This window comes from Tiliqua scincoides, chromosome 9, assembly GCF_035046505.1.
Source record: "Tiliqua scincoides isolate rTilSci1 chromosome 9, rTilSci1.hap2, whole genome shotgun sequence".
NCBI classification, from domain to species: domain Eukaryota; kingdom Metazoa; phylum Chordata; class Lepidosauria; order Squamata; family Scincidae; genus Tiliqua; species Tiliqua scincoides.
The window spans coordinates 33,424,813-33,441,819 of NC_089829.1; the positions used below are offsets into that span (position 1 = coordinate 33,424,813).

General features: G+C 44.2%; 1 protein-coding gene and 1 pseudogene across 1 annotated transcript; one reads left to right on the forward strand and one right to left on the reverse strand.

Moving 5' to 3' along the window:
* Positions 1–1,329: 1,329 nt before the first annotated feature.
* LOC136660654 (borealin-2-like) lies at positions 1,330–10,222 on the reverse strand. The gene is made up of 10 exons (XM_066637961.1): positions 10,087–10,222; positions 8,385–8,513; positions 7,134–7,183; positions 6,696–6,756; positions 5,715–5,791; positions 5,020–5,090; positions 3,722–3,820; positions 2,494–2,620; positions 1,498–1,584; positions 1,330–1,377 (listed from the first exon to the last, which is right to left on the reverse strand). The coding sequence occupies exons 1-10, from the start codon at positions 10,220–10,222 to the stop codon at positions 1,330–1,332; spliced, it is 885 nt and encodes a 294-aa protein (XP_066494058.1).
* A 2,194-nt stretch (positions 10,223–12,416) lies between these two features.
* Positions 12,417–12,535, forward strand: LOC136660953 (5S ribosomal RNA; annotated as a pseudogene).
* The last annotated feature ends 4,472 nt before the right edge of the window (positions 12,536–17,007 follow it).

Sequence of the window (17,007 nt, forward strand, 5' to 3'; positions counted from 1 at the left end):
ACTTGAATTACTCTCTAGCCTCTCTGAGCAGGGTTGTCCAGGGACAGCTCGAGTTAAGACAGAAAGCGCAATACCCTGCAGTCAGTTAGGAGCTTGTCAAGGCTGATCTCTAGCATTTAAAACAGAACACATACTAAAACTCGCAGTTGAGGCACACAGTCTCAAAATTCTGTTTAAAAACCTTTGCCTGGATACAGAGAGCTGTCATGAGAACTAGCTTAAACTGCCCCAGCAAAAATGGGGTACACCATGAATGTTCCATCACTACAGCTTACAGCCACCATGTGTTCACTATGTGCTCATTACACAACTTCTCAAATGGACAAGGTAGTTGTCCTGTCTGAAGATCTTCTAAATTTTAACAGACTCCTGCCCTAACACAGTAATATTCCTGACATGCTTACTTGTCTTACAAAAGGATGCAGGCTTAAGGCCTTTGTTAACACACTAACAAAGGTCCTCAGAACTGTGTTCTTGACAAGTTTGGCAGAAACGGTCAGATTTACCTTGCACTATTTCTGTATAAATATATGGTGCAACATAAAACATATTGGGCAGAAGGTGTCTTCTGGAGGTGGAGCTGTCACCTTGCCTGAAGAAAGTGAAGCAGGATCAGCTTGGATTTTGCCTTCTTGGATGAGAGACCAGAAGCTGCTGGCTAGAGATGAAGAAATATGGACTGGCAAGAAATGAACATGTTTTTACAGCTGCCTGGGGAAGCTTGGAAAGTGCAAGAGTTTTGCAGCTAGGGTGACAGTAGCAATGGAAGTTTCTAGGAGTTTCTCTCATAGAGCATCAGTTGTAAAAACCCCATTTGGTTTATGGTCAGCCTGCCTAAGTAAACAGCCTGTCAAGACTACAATAGAGGCTGTATTATAAAAGTACTGTAATAAAATAAGATCTCCCAGCAACTGTGTTAAACTCTCGAACAAGATTTGATCCTGACTGTACTACTTGAAAGTTGCATTGGTTCTATCCAAGGCCCAATTCAGGCAATGTTGGAACCACATGGAATCTGATTGCAGACACCCCCCACCCCTTTCCCAGGTCCCACAGTGTCTGGGCTGATGATTAGAGGGTCCAAACTGGATCTTGAACTGATCTAGCCTTGCAGATACATGGGACCTACTGTTTACATACAGCAAGTGCAACCTTGCAGCTTTTCCCCCTTTCCACATAGTGCAAAATCCGCGAGTCTCTCGATAAAGACATACGTTTAATAAGCAGTGTATCTGTTAAAAACAAAAACTGTCCCCTCACATTCAAACAACCCCACAAAGAATCTGGATACTCAAATGCAAGAATAAAAAAAATTGCCATTGGATTCTATCAACTTGACTTAACTGTTGCTTTGCCACATAGGACTGTCAGTTGGTTCTGTGGAAGAAAAAAAAAGATACAGGTGTGTTAGTTTCCTAACCATCTTTTAGAGGCACTGGAAACCATTAGAGAAAACCAGGGTAGTATCTTAAGTGTGCAGAGTAAGTCTAATCTTACCACCAGTGTATGGATGTGCTGGACAGTATCATCATTTAATAAGTCCACATTGATCTCCTGGAGGTCATCGCCAGCAGAGCAGAGAGTCTAGACAAGAGCAGAGTGTTTAAGTATTGTCCCCTGCACCCAACTGTGGTGTGGTTGAGAAGATGCACAAGGCTAGTGCAGCTTTGGACTAACTGTAATTATGGGACAGAAAGTGTTCCATCTTGATAGGCGCATAGAACTAGTATAAATACAACTGCCAATGCAGAAAATGCTGCAGGGAACTTAGGCTGAGCCATCAATTTATATTGGGTGATGGCAACATCCAAGAGATCTTGTGAGGCTGCACCATGAACGAAGGCCATTTCCTACACTAGTGGTCTTCATAGTTTTTGCACCACAATCCCAATAAATAATGAGGCTGGGAACCCACTGCCAATCCTGCTCCCTCTCCTGGGATCTAATCTGCCTACCCCCTGCCTCCCATCCCATTCCCCCCCCAATCTCTTGTATCTTCACAACAACCCTATGAGGCAGCACCCTGAGCAGGGCCAGCCTTAGGAGGCATGGGCCAAGACAACAAATAAAGGCTGTGTAGGATGGTATCAAAAACTTAGTTTTAATCAGGTAGAGCCACTATTGGATTGGATCCAAGTCCTCTTGCACAGGCTTTGAAAGGTTGCCATGCCCCCCCCAACGAGGCTTCACAACCCATTGGGGGCACGACTCATAGGCTGAAGAACACTGGCCTACACTATGCAATATCTCAGGGTTCCTGGGCAGACTGTTACACTGAAAGTAGTTTCCCCTCTTCCAAAACCACTAATCTACTCACAAGTGCTTTGCGCATGTCAACAATGGTCATACCCTGAAGCAGCTTTAAAGTAGGCTGACCACCTATCCCCTGCAAAGCAGAGTCTGCCAAGTCATACCTTTTTAAAAAAAAAAATATGAATCACAGCCTACGTATTTAGCTTTGAGTGTGCATGGCACCCTCCTATGAATCAATACCTGCCCATCAGCCAGAGGTATGTTGATAAAGGGAACTTTCTCAGAAGGCATCGAGGTACTTCGGAGAGTTATACTGTGGGCCCTTTCGGAAGTGGATGCACTTTTGGACAGTACCCTCTGTGGAAGTCTAAAGAAAGAGGGGGAAATGCTCACAGCAACTCATCTTTCCAAACTTTGCCCCAGTGCCAAACATTAACAGAGATCTTTCTTCTCACACATATATTATTCCTTACCTTTCTTTATTAAATGTATTCAAAAGTAGCATGTGAGTGAAAAGCCACAACAGAGGGCCCAATCCTATCCAACTTTCCAGCACCAGAAAGTTGGATAGGATTGGGCCCAAAATCGTTACAGAAAACCAAACTCCTCCATAAAAACCCCATACTATATACAAACTCCAGTGGAGTTTCTTTTCAGCCACACTAGACGCTGTTCCAGAACCACCATTCAGAGCGTGATACCATAGTCTTTCGAGACTGAAGGTTGCCAACCATACAAACTCCAAGTACCCCATACTAGATATTAACAAGCGACACATACACATTAGACAATAGAAGGAAACACACTAAGGCTGCAATCCTAACCTCACTTTCCTGGGAGTAAGTCCCACTGAACACAATAGGACTTACTTCTGAGTAGACCTGGTTAGGACTGTGCCCCAAGCATTTGTACAGCACTTGAATGAGTAAGGCTTTTAATGTAATCCTTCCCAACAATCCTTTAGGCATTGTCCATATTACAGCTGGGAAGACTGAAGGAGTGGCTTGCTTAAAGCCACCTTGTGAGTTTATGACAGATGCAAGACTCAAACTGGGGGAGCCCTGATCCACATCTCAGTCACAGCGATGATGCTATACCAGCTCTTAAACAGCTGCCTGCTGAGATCTCACCAGGCAGGGCATTATGCGACAGCAACAAAGTCACCATCACCGAGAAAGCTCTACCCTTGGTACCTGCCAACCATACTGTTGATAGTACTGAAGAATTTATATTGCACGTGTCAAGAGCACGTAGCATCTTATAGGGTAGGCCAGCAGCCTTATCTTCCCCATTTTGCAGACAGGAAGTGAGGGAGACTGATATAAGTTTATCACTAACCCAATCTAAGGAATTCACAGTTGAGAAGCACATCAACTGATTCCAAGATGGGCTATTCCCTGTCAAAATAGTATGGTGTCCCGTATATCAGCAGATTGCAGACAGTGTGTTCTTAAAGAGCTGGACTTACTTTTTAGACCCCAATGGGGTACATTTGGAGATGGATACTGGTTGTCCATCCACAGAGGACTTCTTTGTACTCCTTATGCTTGGAGTAGAGTACACAGACCTGATGGGGAAAGGACCAGGAGACACATACAGTTATTTACAGATTCAGGAACAGTTTTCTCCCAATGCCTGCTTTGACATGACTCTTCTTGCAAGCTAAAATTCTGACATACTGATGGAACTTCAGAATACCAAGCTCTAGCCAATTACTAGAATGAGTGGCCAAGATCAGTGTTCCTCAGCGTTTATCCCCTGCTGTGCCACTTTGCATGGTCCAGCAATTGGAAGTAACTGATGTCATCACCAGTTACATCTGGTTGAGAGGCCAGACATGATGTACAAACTGGGAAGGCTTTTTCGAGCATGCAAAAAGTATGCTTTGGACCTCTACCCTCCAAGCTTCCTATTACAGTTTTGTTATGTCACGTCAATGGTTTTGCTACTGGATGACAGATGTCCTAAAGTCCCAGTACCACCTGTGGTACCCATACCACTGGTTGAGAAACACTGGCCTAGATGCTCCCAGACCAGTCACTAGGCCTCATCTTCTCTTACAAGGATGGCCTGGTTAGTACTTGGATGGGAGACCGTCTGGGAATACCAGGTGCTGTAGGCTGATACCATAGTCTTTCGAGACTGAAGGTTGCCAACCATGAAAGAACTCACACAGACCACAAAATACAGCAGGTTTCAAGGCAACTATAGTATTCTCCAAGTGGTGCAAAATAGTGGTGGGGTCAATTAGCTTCACTAGGGAAGTAGTTCCACAACAAGGAAAAATCAATAATGGGGCCATGACCAAACACACCCAGCTCCTCATCTCCTCCCACCAAACTTTAGATTCCTGGAGAGAGGAAAAGAAAATGGATGCAAAGCAGGACCTCCAATATCGATCCAAGCATACAGATAGCTCACATGAAGGAAGACATGTCTACCTCAGCAAGACTCAAGAAGTGTCCAGCCTTGGCTCAGTAGTGCTCCAAGTTTTTTTAATGCAACAACCCACATCGTGTCTTCACCATTCAACAGACCTAAAACTTCAAAACTTTATTACGCTGAGTTGGCAAAAGACAGCACAAGAGCCCAACTGAAAACAAATCAGTCGGTCCCATACTTCATTCCCTATAGTGGCCAACACTGGTAGTCCACAAGCCAGAGATGAAGACACGTCTTCCCTGCACTGTTCCCATGCAGCTTGTAGTCAAAGTTCCATTCACATATTACATTTCTTTTAGAGACATTGACAGGTGGTGGCCTTACCTGGAGAAAGTGCCGCTTTGCTTGCCCTTTATGGCAGAAGCCAGGGAAGCCAGAGAATGCGTTTTGAATACCTGTCAAAAAAGCAAGCAGCAGAATTGGGAGCTGCAACAGCCGCAGGGGAGGCATCTTAGAAAGGAGAGGGTTCTGGTGCTCTCAAAAGCTTCTTGGAAATTGCATTGCTGCAGGTCTTAGTCACATACTTCCTTCAGTGTGTAGATTCCAAATACATGGCAACAACTAGAGTATGAAGCAATTATCCAGTTGCATCTCCCATACACCTGAAGCAGCCATGGAAGGGAACACCTAAAGGTCTAGAGACCTCTTAATACACCCTCAATGGCACCAGGATTACCCCAATAGCTAAGATATCCCTTTAATAATGTAGCGAGTAAAGAGTTATACCATTATCTGCTGACACTATGCCACCTATCTCACCTACCTAGTACCGTTTTAAAATGACTATAATGTATAAAAATGCAACCTTGGAATAAAAACAGCACCTTCTGTACCTCTAACTGTGGAAAACAATCCACAAAAATAAAACTGTCACCCACCTCTAGTTACACAAATGAAGCATTACTTGGGCATGCGCTCTTGCCAACCAACAAGGAGGATGCTGTCCAAATTATTTCTAGGTGGTTTTACCAGGCAGTGAACTCGTGCTTTTTATCCTTTCAAACAAAGGAATCTCTTACCTTTCGAGAACTTTTCTTTGCCTGCATTCTGTTCTCCTCGTTCTCGTCTTTGTATTCCACAATAGTGGTGACCTTAACTAGAAGGGGCATTTAAACAAGTGTTACTTTAGGATAGCCATCTCTTTTGAACTCACACATGGACGCAAAATGAAAACCCAGCTACCTGTGCAGGTGAATGGTTTAATCTGAGCCCTAGAACAGGATGCAGACAATGCTTTCTACTTAACCTACTCACCCCTCCCAAGCAAAGTTTATCTATCCCCAGGGGGTGTCAAACCTAAGGTCCTTGGGACAGATAAGGCCCCTGGACATTTTTTATCCAGACCTTGTGATATTTGAGCTCTCCCATATCTTGAAAGTATGATCAAGGTTTGCATATTTTCTTTTCTGGTCATCTGCTTAAAGATGCTACTTCTTGTCTAATGATATCAGTTCCAGCCTTCAGCAAGCACCATAAATGCTATTTGGTCCACTACATGAATGGGTTTGACACCCCTGTCTGCCCATTTGGGCTAGCTCCACACTGAGAGGTTTATGCTACAACTGAGCACATTCGCTGTGTTCCCCTGCTAGCCGTGGCATGGCTCATATACCTTTTGAACATGATCTAGGACAAGTCCCAACCTCAAGTATAAATACACACAAACCAAGCACAAGTTAACACCTGTGTGGATTTTGTACTCCCGTCACCCCAAATTCAAGATGATAGCACAGAGTTAGAAAGCATTTAGAACACACAACATCACCATTGAAAGCATTGTGTGGCTGATCTTAAAGAATGAAAGAAAAATAATTGTTCAGGGCTGAAGAGCCTCAACACAGGAAGGGTTGGGCAGAGCGTCAAGTTGCTTGGGGGTGTTTTGAATTTCTGTCCATGAACATTCAAGGAACGGAACCTCTTTCAGGAATGGTCAGATCTACAGAATGGATATCACATTATAAACCTCCAGGGATGCTTCTACATTTAAAATATCAACCCACCTCGTTTGCTGTTGGTCCTCACTACCTTGGGATTTGGTAGATCTTCAGCAGAGCCTTCCTTCTGTACAGATAGTGGGGTGGAAGGGAGAGAGAAGTTTAAGGCTACCATCACCTTGGTACCTCTATTGCAGATCCAACAACTTCCAAGGGTATGTATTTACTGTATTTTGATGATCTGGCTATGCTATATTAGATGTTATTTTAGAAGACTCGACATATAAGTTCACCATAAGATTTATGCAAGTCACTAGGATACATAGTTGATCAGGTGTATGTCTGCACAATTCAGCACCACAAACACATTTAATAGTTGTGCATGTGGAAGAAAGCCAGTCAGTCCAGACTGCATGGGGCAAATATTCAGCTACAACAAAAGCTCAGAGGATAAAGTCTACTTTTACATCATTTCCATGGAGTTGACACCAAGTTGGCACTTACTGTCTCCGAAATGGCTGCAGCTGTGGCAGCAGCTTCTGCATCCTTAAGAACTACAAGATGGAAACAGGCAATCAGATCAAAGCAGTCAGTTGTCAACCAATTAAAAACAAACTCTTCCTACAAATTCCATATTCATTAAGGGAGAAGGATCAGGAAGGAAAGATCAGAAGGAGCTGTAGAATTGTCCGGAAGCATCACAAGGCCATCCAGGAGAGGCAACCAACTCTAGATGGTGCCCATCCATCCACTTGCTTCTATTGCCATTCCTCCTGCCCCACTTCTTGGATTGGGAAAGTCAGGCAGGGCACAGCAGAGGGCCTAAAGGATCACAGACACTCTACACTTCACTCACTCTCCTTACCTCACATACCATCTTCCTTTTCCAACCCAGGCAGCAGTAGAAGGAAAGGCTGGCACATCACCACAAGGAGTAGCATTTAGCATGCTACTTTGGAAGCAAGAAGGTCTTAACCTAATCCTATCCATGCAGAGAATTGCTTAGCAGTAAGCATGACTGAAACTGCAGGACTTCTGCATAGAATTGCACTCAATTCTTTACCTTTTATTAGGAAGGGGAACATCAGCTCAACAGATCCAACACAAGTTGTAGAAGGGAGTGCTATCAGTGGTTATTATGAGAGCTCATATACCACTATGGCTAAGAGACTGTGCTGTGAACCAGGCTCTCCAATTTGGCTTCTGCCATAATATCACTAGATGGCCTTAAGCCAGTCACTCCCTTTTAGCCTCAGCTCCCCCAGCTGTAATTGGAGACAAGTACTATTTACCTTACCTTACCTTACAGAGCTAATGAGGATTGCATCAATACATGTAGAGCACTTGAGACACAGGGCTTTCTGAGCATATGCAAGTACTTGTGATGGTGATGACAATGACAACAGTGACTAAATGGAGCTTCTAGCATCAGAGGCAGCCTTCCTCTATGGGATGCTGGGGACAAATAGTGGCAGGAAGCAATTGCTTTCATGTCTGATTTGCAAGCTTCCTGGTTTGGCCATAGTGGGAGAGGATGCTGGACTCTTCCACTCTTAATGCTAAGTAACCAAGCATCTTTAGGTTAGGTCCAACTGCAGAATTGTTCTTTGTTTAATGCCATTAAGTCTTTGCCTTTTTTAACTAGCAGCTAACCAACCCAGGCATACCACCCTTTCCCAAGAGGATGCTTCAGCCGAGGAATAAAGGAACTGATCAGGCCACAAGACCTTTCCACTTCCCCAGGTCCACACTCACGAATCAGCTCTCGCCTTCTCATTTTCCTTATCAGAGATGGCATCATCAGCAACTCCACCCTGAAGGCTTTCTCTGCTGTTTGCAAAAGTGCATCAAGTTCCTTCTTCATTTCTTGCAGATTCTCCCTTGCTTGAAGAAAGCAAAAGCACAAAAAAAAGAGACTTGGGGGGATAGACAGACTCAAAGGCAATATTTACTTTTTGACATGCTTGCACATGAGGGTCAGTGGCTATATTTAGTTATGTGCAGGGTGGAGAAGAGTAACTTTTTGTATTAACTATATCTGTGGTCTTCAACCTTTTTTGGGCCACAACACCAATAAGTATGAGACTGGGGACCCAGCACAGGTTCTGCCCACTCCCCACCCCATTACACCCTCCCAGCACTGTTCATTGTAACCAAATATCCTTATAAGCATGAGAAGAAAGAGTTTTCATGAAGCCTGGCACTAATGAAAGCTATTTTAGCACAGTTGCCAAGAACTTGAGCAGGGCTGGGACACAATTTCCCGGTACCTGAAGGGGTCCACCAGATGCCTCCCCCTTTACCTGGTGGTGTTAATCCTGTAAATTGCCACTACCCCACATCTGAGGCTTCATAACCCCATTGGGATTCCCAACCCCAAAGTTGAAGAACACTGAACTATATTGTACTTCCAGAGCTGTAAGACAACTCAACTCAGTGGCATAGCTTGAGGGGGTGCAAAGTACTAAGTTTTGCAGGCACCTTGAATGTGCTGGGCAAGAAGTGCCTCCCCTCCTAAGCCATTCTGGACAGTGGAGCAAAATGGATTTGCTGCAGTTTTGCTCCCACAGCCCAGAATGGCTCCAAAGGGGAGGAGCCACTTGCATGGCATGTTCAGTCACTTGCAAAACAGTGTTTTGCACCCCCTCTAGCTATGCCACTGAGTTAAGTTACAACACTAGAAGTCTCAGGATTGTTTCTCTATTATAACACTACAAGCCTCCTCCTTATCTTCCCTTTAACTCAAGCAGCAAAACAGCCTGCATGGATTTCAAGCTTCTAACCCAGCCTTATGCTTTTCCCCTTTGCATAGCCTTCAGTTTTATATCAGAATAGAATCTGAGGAACATTTTTTTCTCTCTCTCTCTCTTTTCACTCAGAACACTGGTTCCTAAACATTTTAGCACCACGACCCACTTTTAAAAACACCAGTCTATTGGGACCCACCTAGGTTTACTACGCTTAAAAAAAAAAAGATCTAGAAAGAAATATATTTATAAGCAACACTAAGCAGAAAAAGAGACCCTCAAACATTTATCTCCCTATATTTACCCATGATTGCAAACTTCAGGAGCTGAGCTCTTTGCAGGGGTCGTTAGCTACAGTATCTCTCTTTTTTTTTAAAGCCTCAGGGCTGAAGACAGTTATCAGATCTTTCTATCACTCTTTGGCAACCCACCAACAATCAGGTCATGACCCACCAGTGGGCCTGGACCCACAGCTTGGGAACCACTGACTTAGAAGAGCTAAGCTCAGATTTACTCATCAGGCACAATCAAGGCTCCTTGATTTTAAATGGTAGAGTGAGAGTTAAAGGGGAGGGGGGGGGGAAGAGAGAAATCATTTAATTGGGGCATCAAATATACCAGCTTGGACAACATTCCCCACTGCACCCCCCCTCCAGTATTATAGCAACGGCCCCTGGAGAGTGCCCCCCATCACCAGCCCAACAACTCACCCTGGTGATCAAAATCCTGCAGAAACAGGCTGATCCTCTGATCTCTCTGCTCCTTATTCAGAAGGCTGCGATCCGGTTCGACTCCGGAGTCCACACTGCGCTGCCTGACTCCCTGCACCTGCTTCTTGAGCGCCATCGTTCTCACCAATTTCCTTCCCCCCTCCCCATTTATTCCCAGCCCTGCTCCAACTGGGACACACCCACCAGATCAGCAAAGGGAGAGAGCTGAATATATCTTGGGAACCTCATTCGTTTGGGGGTGGAGGTGAGGTCTTCTTGGGAGGAGGGGGGGAGATCGGAGGGCCATGGACTAAAGTTGGGGGGGGGATGTTCTTTTTAGTTCAGAGTAATTAGATGAATTAACAGCACAGCTCTAGGTGTGTTTACTCAGCAGGAAATCCTACTGTGTTCCATTGGGCTTACTCCCAAGAAAGTATGCCTAGGATTGGAGCCTTAAGCAGTGGTAGATGTGAAGATGCAGGGGGGCTCATCCTGTCATCCCCCCCACCAGCCATATCCCATTAAGATGATACACAACAAGCCCTACCCCAACCTTTGATTTCTTCCCTATAATGTTTTCTTCTCCTGATTCCTCCTTTGAAAGGCCTGCATCTTTCCTGCATTGATTGTTTGATTTTCCTGCTCTAAAGGCCTCTAGCTCATTTCATGCTAAACTCTTGGAGTGGTTTGGCCATAATTTAAAACACATAGATAAAATTGGGGGGGAAATGGGATTAAAAATATATCCTGACTAAATAGGAAGGCTGCCGTGTGCATGTTTACTCAGAAGTAAGTCCCACTCTGTTCAAAAGGACTTGCTCTGATGTAAATATGCATCTGTTGGTAGCCTTACAGCCCAATCCTATACATGTTTACTCAGAAGTAACTTCCATTTTATTCAGTGTGCACACTGGCTGGGCTAGCAAGAACCAGGTGTTTCAACCTGTCAAAGTTTCAATTTATGTACATACACCTGGAACTAACCTACATGTACATAAGGGACTAACAGTGCAATCCTATGATGGTCTACTCAAAAATCCCATTGAACTCAATGGGACTTACTCCTAGGTAAGTTTGCATAGGATTGCAACCTTAGGGCCCAATCCTATCCAACTTTCCAGCCTTGGTGTACCCATGCCAATGGGGTGTACACGGTATCTTATAGTGGGAAGGTATTTATGGAGGCCTCCTTAATATAGGGGAATGTTTGTTCCTTTGCCTTGGGGATGCATTGCAGCTGCATCAGTGCGTGACATTTGGATAGGATTGGGCCCTTAGTGTATAACAGTGGTTCCCAAACTTTTTAGCACCAGGATCCACTTTTAAAAACAACACTCTATTACAGTCATTTTCAACCAGTGTGCAGCAACTGGGCCTGGAATTTGGGAGAGGGTCATTTATTAATAGGGCCAATGAGGGATGTGAGCCCCCCACTGGCAGCATAATGTGCCTTGTCAGTTGTCAAAAAACTGGTGGTGTGCCATGAAATGAAAAAGGTTGAAAATCACTGCTCTATCGGGACCCATTTAGGTTTACCAGACTTTAAGAAAAGATCTAAAAATAAATATTTTATTTCTAAGTAATAATAACTAGAAAAAGACCCTCAAACTATCTCTCGATATTTATACCTGCTTGCAAACTGCAGGAACTCAGCTCCTTGCAGGGCAGTTAGCAGCTGTCTTGCAAACTGCAGGAGCTGAACTCTTTGCAGGGTAATTAGCAGCTACAGTATCTGATTTTTCAAGGCTTGCAGCAATTAGTTATCTGATCTTTTCATCACCCTTTGTCGACCCACCAAAAATCAGGTAATGATCCCCAAGTGGGTCCCAACTCACAGTTTGGGAACCATTGGTATATAAAATTGCAGACTTAACATAACATGAGCATCATATTATTTCTGTATGCCCGTGGTTCCCCAACTTTTTCAACTGGCGGCTCCCTTGACCTACTGGGCCATTATTGGTCATAGCTCCCCATTAGGGCTACAATCCTATACATTATGTAAAGCATTTTGTGTGTGTGTGTGTGTGTGTGTGTGTGTGTGTGTGAGAGAGAGAGAGAGAGAGAGAGAGAGAGAGAGAGAGAGAGAGAGGATTCTGCTGTTCTCCTGGGTGGTTTCTGTGGTTCCCTAGGGAGCCATGGCTCACAGTTTGGGAGCCACTACTGTTTGCCTTTGGGAAAAGATCAGTGGTGACCAAACCCCAGTTTGCAAGTCACATGTGGCTCTTTGACATATGTGTGGTTCACAGAAATATGTTGGCAGAGCTTCTTCTTCCATCACAATTGAGGCAATTGTAAATAATTGTTCAGTAAGTAATTTAAAAAGTAAAGCTTAGCAACTGTTACCCTGCACATGCCTGATCTTGTCTGATCTCGGAAGCTAAGCAGGGTCAGGCCTGGTTAGTACTTGGATGGGAGACCGCCTGGGAATACCAGGGTGCTGTAGGCTTGTACCATAGTCTTTTGAGACTGAAGGTTGCCAACCATTCAGCTTGAAAACTTTTTATTTACTGGGTACAAACTGAGATTCCACTGAATTAAAACATAAGTTTAACGCTCATGGTGAGTAAGTCTATTTAAGAATTTAAATGCTTCTTAAATATTGTGGCTCTCAGACCCCTGAGTTTATTGTATATGGCTCTTCCATCAAGCAAGTTTGGCCACCCCTGAGCTAGAGAGTAATATATGCCCCAGGAACATTTCTCAGCTTACCTTTAGTGAGCCTGATGCTTTCTCACAGCTAAGGTTCTTTTGTGGGGGAAAAAAAAAGTTTTGATGACAGAATCAAAGCTCTTGCTGATGATGTTGTGGCTCCCCCCCACCTCTCTTTCTGGCTCTCCTTCCCCCCCCCCCAGACCTCTGTCTTTGGTCTCCCCATCAGGATTGTGTTGATGGGAGGGGACAGCCTTTAAAATTGAGTGTTGGGAGAGTGAGAACAGACAAAAAGGGAATTTTTCTTTACCCAGTGTTTATTTGGTGGAACTCCTTGCCACAGGATGTGGCAATGGCACCTGGCCTTTATAAAAGGATTGGACAGATTTCTGGAGGGAAATCTACCAAGGTTATAAGCCATGATACTCAACTTCCTGGTTTTCTAAGTAGGCTATCTGAGAATGCCAGGTGCAAGGGAGAGTGGCAACAGGATGCAGGTTTCGTGTTGTCTTGTGTGCTCCCAGAGGCATCTGGTGGGCCACTGTGTGGTACAGGACACTGGACTAGATGGGCCCTTGGTCTGATCCAGCAGGGCTGTTCTTATGTTCTTAGAAGTCTTGGAGCTTCAGCCCATTTCCCTCCAAGCACCAGTTGCCAGGGTGGTGCCTCTGTTCCTTTCAGTTCTGTGTAGGGTACAGCTTGTTGACTGAAATAACACTTTTTTTAGCCTGTGGGGAACAGCTGTTGGCTTGCTCAGGACTAATCCCCTGACAGTGGTTTCTGCTTTTTTTCTGTCTGGGCTTCTGTGCAGAAACAGATGGAAATGCACTAAGTGCAACTCTCCCTAGCATGGAATGCAGTGAAGAAAGAGGTTGCTTGCTGCATCTCTGGTTGTTATGCGACTGATAACATGCACTGGAGCACTTGAGGAACGGGCATATCTGTGTTTCAAGGGAATGCACCACTATGGGTTTCACCCAGAAAGATGTGGCTGCAATTAACTGCTATGAATATGTAGCAATTGGATTATTGTAACCTTAAATGACTTAAGTAAAAGGATAGATTGACCATGGCAATCTTTCTCAGGCTATTTTTGGACAATGCTCCCACTGAAGTTGACATCTTTTTGTTATAATCTTCTTGGAAAATTGAGCTCACCTGTTCCATTTCATCTGCTCTCTGCCTCATTAAGGGCACAATCCTAACCCTTTATGTCATTGCCTTCCAGCACTGGCATAGCGGTGCCAATGGGGCATGTGCTGCATCCTGCAGTTACATTCACTCACGGAGGCCTCCTCAAAGCAAGGGAGTGTTTGTCCCCTTACCTCAGAGTTGCATTGCCCTTATGTCAGTGCTGGAAAGCACTGACGTGAGGGGTTAGGATTGCGCCCTATGAATGTTATGTTGATGATCCAATGACACAAAGATGCTCTGCAATCTAGCCTTTGTATTTTTACTAGGCTTTCTCCTGGATCCCCCTCATATAACCATACTCTCTTCAGAAGAGTGACATCTAGGCTGGTCTCACACTAGATGGCACCCCTGCACTTGGCTGGAACAGCAATTAAATTGAGGGTTCCACACAGGGTTTAATTTGGCACTATTTTTCTTTTGGCAAATTCACAGTATCTGTCACCGTTGGTCACCATACAGGGAGGGGGGATGGAAAGTTGCTTTTGCTTTAGAGAGCAGCAAGGAGGAAATGTGACTCAGGACTTCTTGCCCTTCCCTGAATTTTGCTGATCCCCCAAATTCCTTCAAGGGGTGAAGACAGTGAGCCCTCAGTATCTGTGGGCTGTCCTTGGATTCTACCATCCGCAGATGTTGAGCCTGCACCTCAGAAGCCCTCCAGGATGCAACTGGAAGTCAAGGATGTAAACCAAAAGTGGCTTCTTGCCGTGTCTTAGAGGCCTTCTGAAGAGGCCCGTCGAGTGGGCTGTGGGTCCAGCACTACCTTCAGCAGGCCTGGTGCAGCCCCAACAATGGCAGTACTATGACCCTGCAGATGCCATCATCTGCAGGAGGTCTTGTAATGGGTCCCACACAAATCCTGAGGACTCACTGTACTGCATTCCGAGCTTTCAGGCTGGCCAGGACTGATTCCCCCTTCTGGTTTTGATGGTTGAAGCTTTGTCCATATATAAATTTGGGCAGGTGAAAAGCAAAACGATTCTTGAGGGGGGGGGAAAGTGACACTGACAGACAATTCTCATACAGGATCTGTTCATGTCATACATTCAGCCACCATCCTCAAAGTCTTCATAATACCACAGATTCTTTTCAGTCTGTTCAATTTTTATTATTCTTTAAGTTGTAGGTACATTTAAAAAGTCATCCAAGTACAGTATGTGGAGCACCGGTTTGGGGGGGACGACGACAAATCAAACCTACAAGCATGCATCACAATGGCAGAAAAGGCCTTGAGTCAGAGACTTGCATAAAAAGAAAAATAAAGTCAATATCATAAGAATGTCTCATTTCTTAGGGTGCAGTCCACAAACTGGTTCTGTGGAAGTATATATGTGAAGGTCAGTTCTGGGATAGATTTCAGCGAATGGCCATCTTGAATCAAGCACAACTGCATTAAACGCTCTCAAAGTACACACAAATGTGGCAAGTCGACTGTAGTGCGATTACACTATTCTCGATGAAATACAGAAGAACAATCACCCATACATTCTCCCTTGCAATACTAGAAACCTAAAAGGCACCATAAAAGATTGCATTTTTCTAAACAAAACAGAAGGCTAGGCCAGTATCCTTGATTTAAAAGTAAACCACAAGGATCACTGCCTCCATTTTAAAAACATGGTAGGAGAAAGAAAAAAACTCTAAAACACCTGCAAAAGTGTTGTTTAGAAATATGTAAACCTTGTATCATTTCCAGGAACACTGGGTGTAAACACAAGGTAAATACAAACCCCACTGGCTTATTAAACTATCCTCCCAGCCCCCCCACCCATGAAAAAAATCTCTACTTACAAAAATATTTAAAAATATTTAGGAACTGCTAGAGCACAGAATTTTCTTGGCAGCACCTCCTAAGCAGTGAGCCTAAAGCCTGATGGAAGAAAAAGTGCAATTGCTTTGGGATTTTGTTTCTATTTTTTTCTAAGAGTGAAATTTGCTTTACCCTCTTAGTACAGATTAGCTTTTCATTGCTTCAGAGTTCCATAAATGCTCAAGGAAGCCTGCCAGACACAGCGCTGGCAAGCTAAGTGTTCATTCAGGATTAGGTATTCAATCTGCCCTTCCTCACCTGGTACCAGATAGATGGCAGACTCGGGCTACACTATTGTCTATTCTGACTATTTCCAGGGCCAATGTTTGCTCCATCCATTGTGAATGAATCCTCTTTGCCTCTCCGGAATAAGTTCAGTTCTACAGTGAAGAAGATACAGTGGCCAGTGGTCTCCACCCAAAATGGACCAACCTGCTTTATCCAGTGTGGCAATTCACCTGACCCTCTTCTAGGAACTTGGGTCAGTACCAATTATAATACAAAACATTAATTTGGCAGAATATTCAAGATAGGACAGATCAGTGAACAAATAAGGGGAATTCCATAAAATCAATCCCAATGAGACCAACATGAGAGATTCCTGGATGTGACCTCATGACAGGGAACTCGAAGTAGCCAGCTTTGCTCTGGTCTGCAACACGAAAGACCTTCTCACGTCCTTGCCCTGAAGTTTTTGCTTTTCCAAAATTATCGCTTTTGCCTTGGGGAAACATTGTGGGTGAGCAGAAGTTACACTTCTTGAGTGCAAAAGGCCAAAGTAAATCATTTAAGCAACTGGAATTCTATTGGCTGACAATTCATTTGACACTCGGACCATTTGTCTCAGAACACTTTGGACAAACTTTGAATGAGGTTAGAGTACAACAGATTAATGTTTGCACAGAGCTACCAGTTTGGTGTCTGTTTTGGTTAAACACAAACCCTGCTAGGGAGCTGAATATTCAGACAAGACTAGTAGTAACTAGTCAGATTGGACCCTTGCTTACTGCCAAGTCTCCATGTCCCTTCAATCTTGGCCCTGTTATTACCAAAACCCAAGAACAGTATTAAGCTAAGACAGGCAGTTAATTTGGTATACAGACACACACTCATCCAATGTTGACATCTTCTGTTTACTGTCATACTGGGATGGATTCTAATTAGCAGCAGAGAATGACTTCCTCTCCCCTACTTAAATAATTTACTCATCTAAGAACTAAAGCAGAACCTTGCCAAATGCAAGCAGGACACGTCCTCTCCTAATTATT

What these genes read in the sequence shown, in the direction of transcription:
- LOC136660654 (XM_066637961.1), bottom strand. Translation starts at nt 10,222, where the DNA reads ATGGCGCTCAAGAAGCAGGTGCAGGGAGTCAGGCAGCGCAGTGTGGAC. An exon ending in GAGGACCAACAGCAAACGAG is followed by an intron (nt 5,792 to 6,695) that starts GTGGGTTGATAT and finishes TGCCCCTTCTAG; the next exon opens with TTAAGGTCACCACTATTGTG. An exon ending in TACCTCTGGCTGATGGGCAG is followed by an intron (nt 1,585 to 2,493) that starts GTATTGATTCAT and finishes GCTCTTGTCTAG; the next exon opens with ACTCTCTGCTCTGCTGGCGA.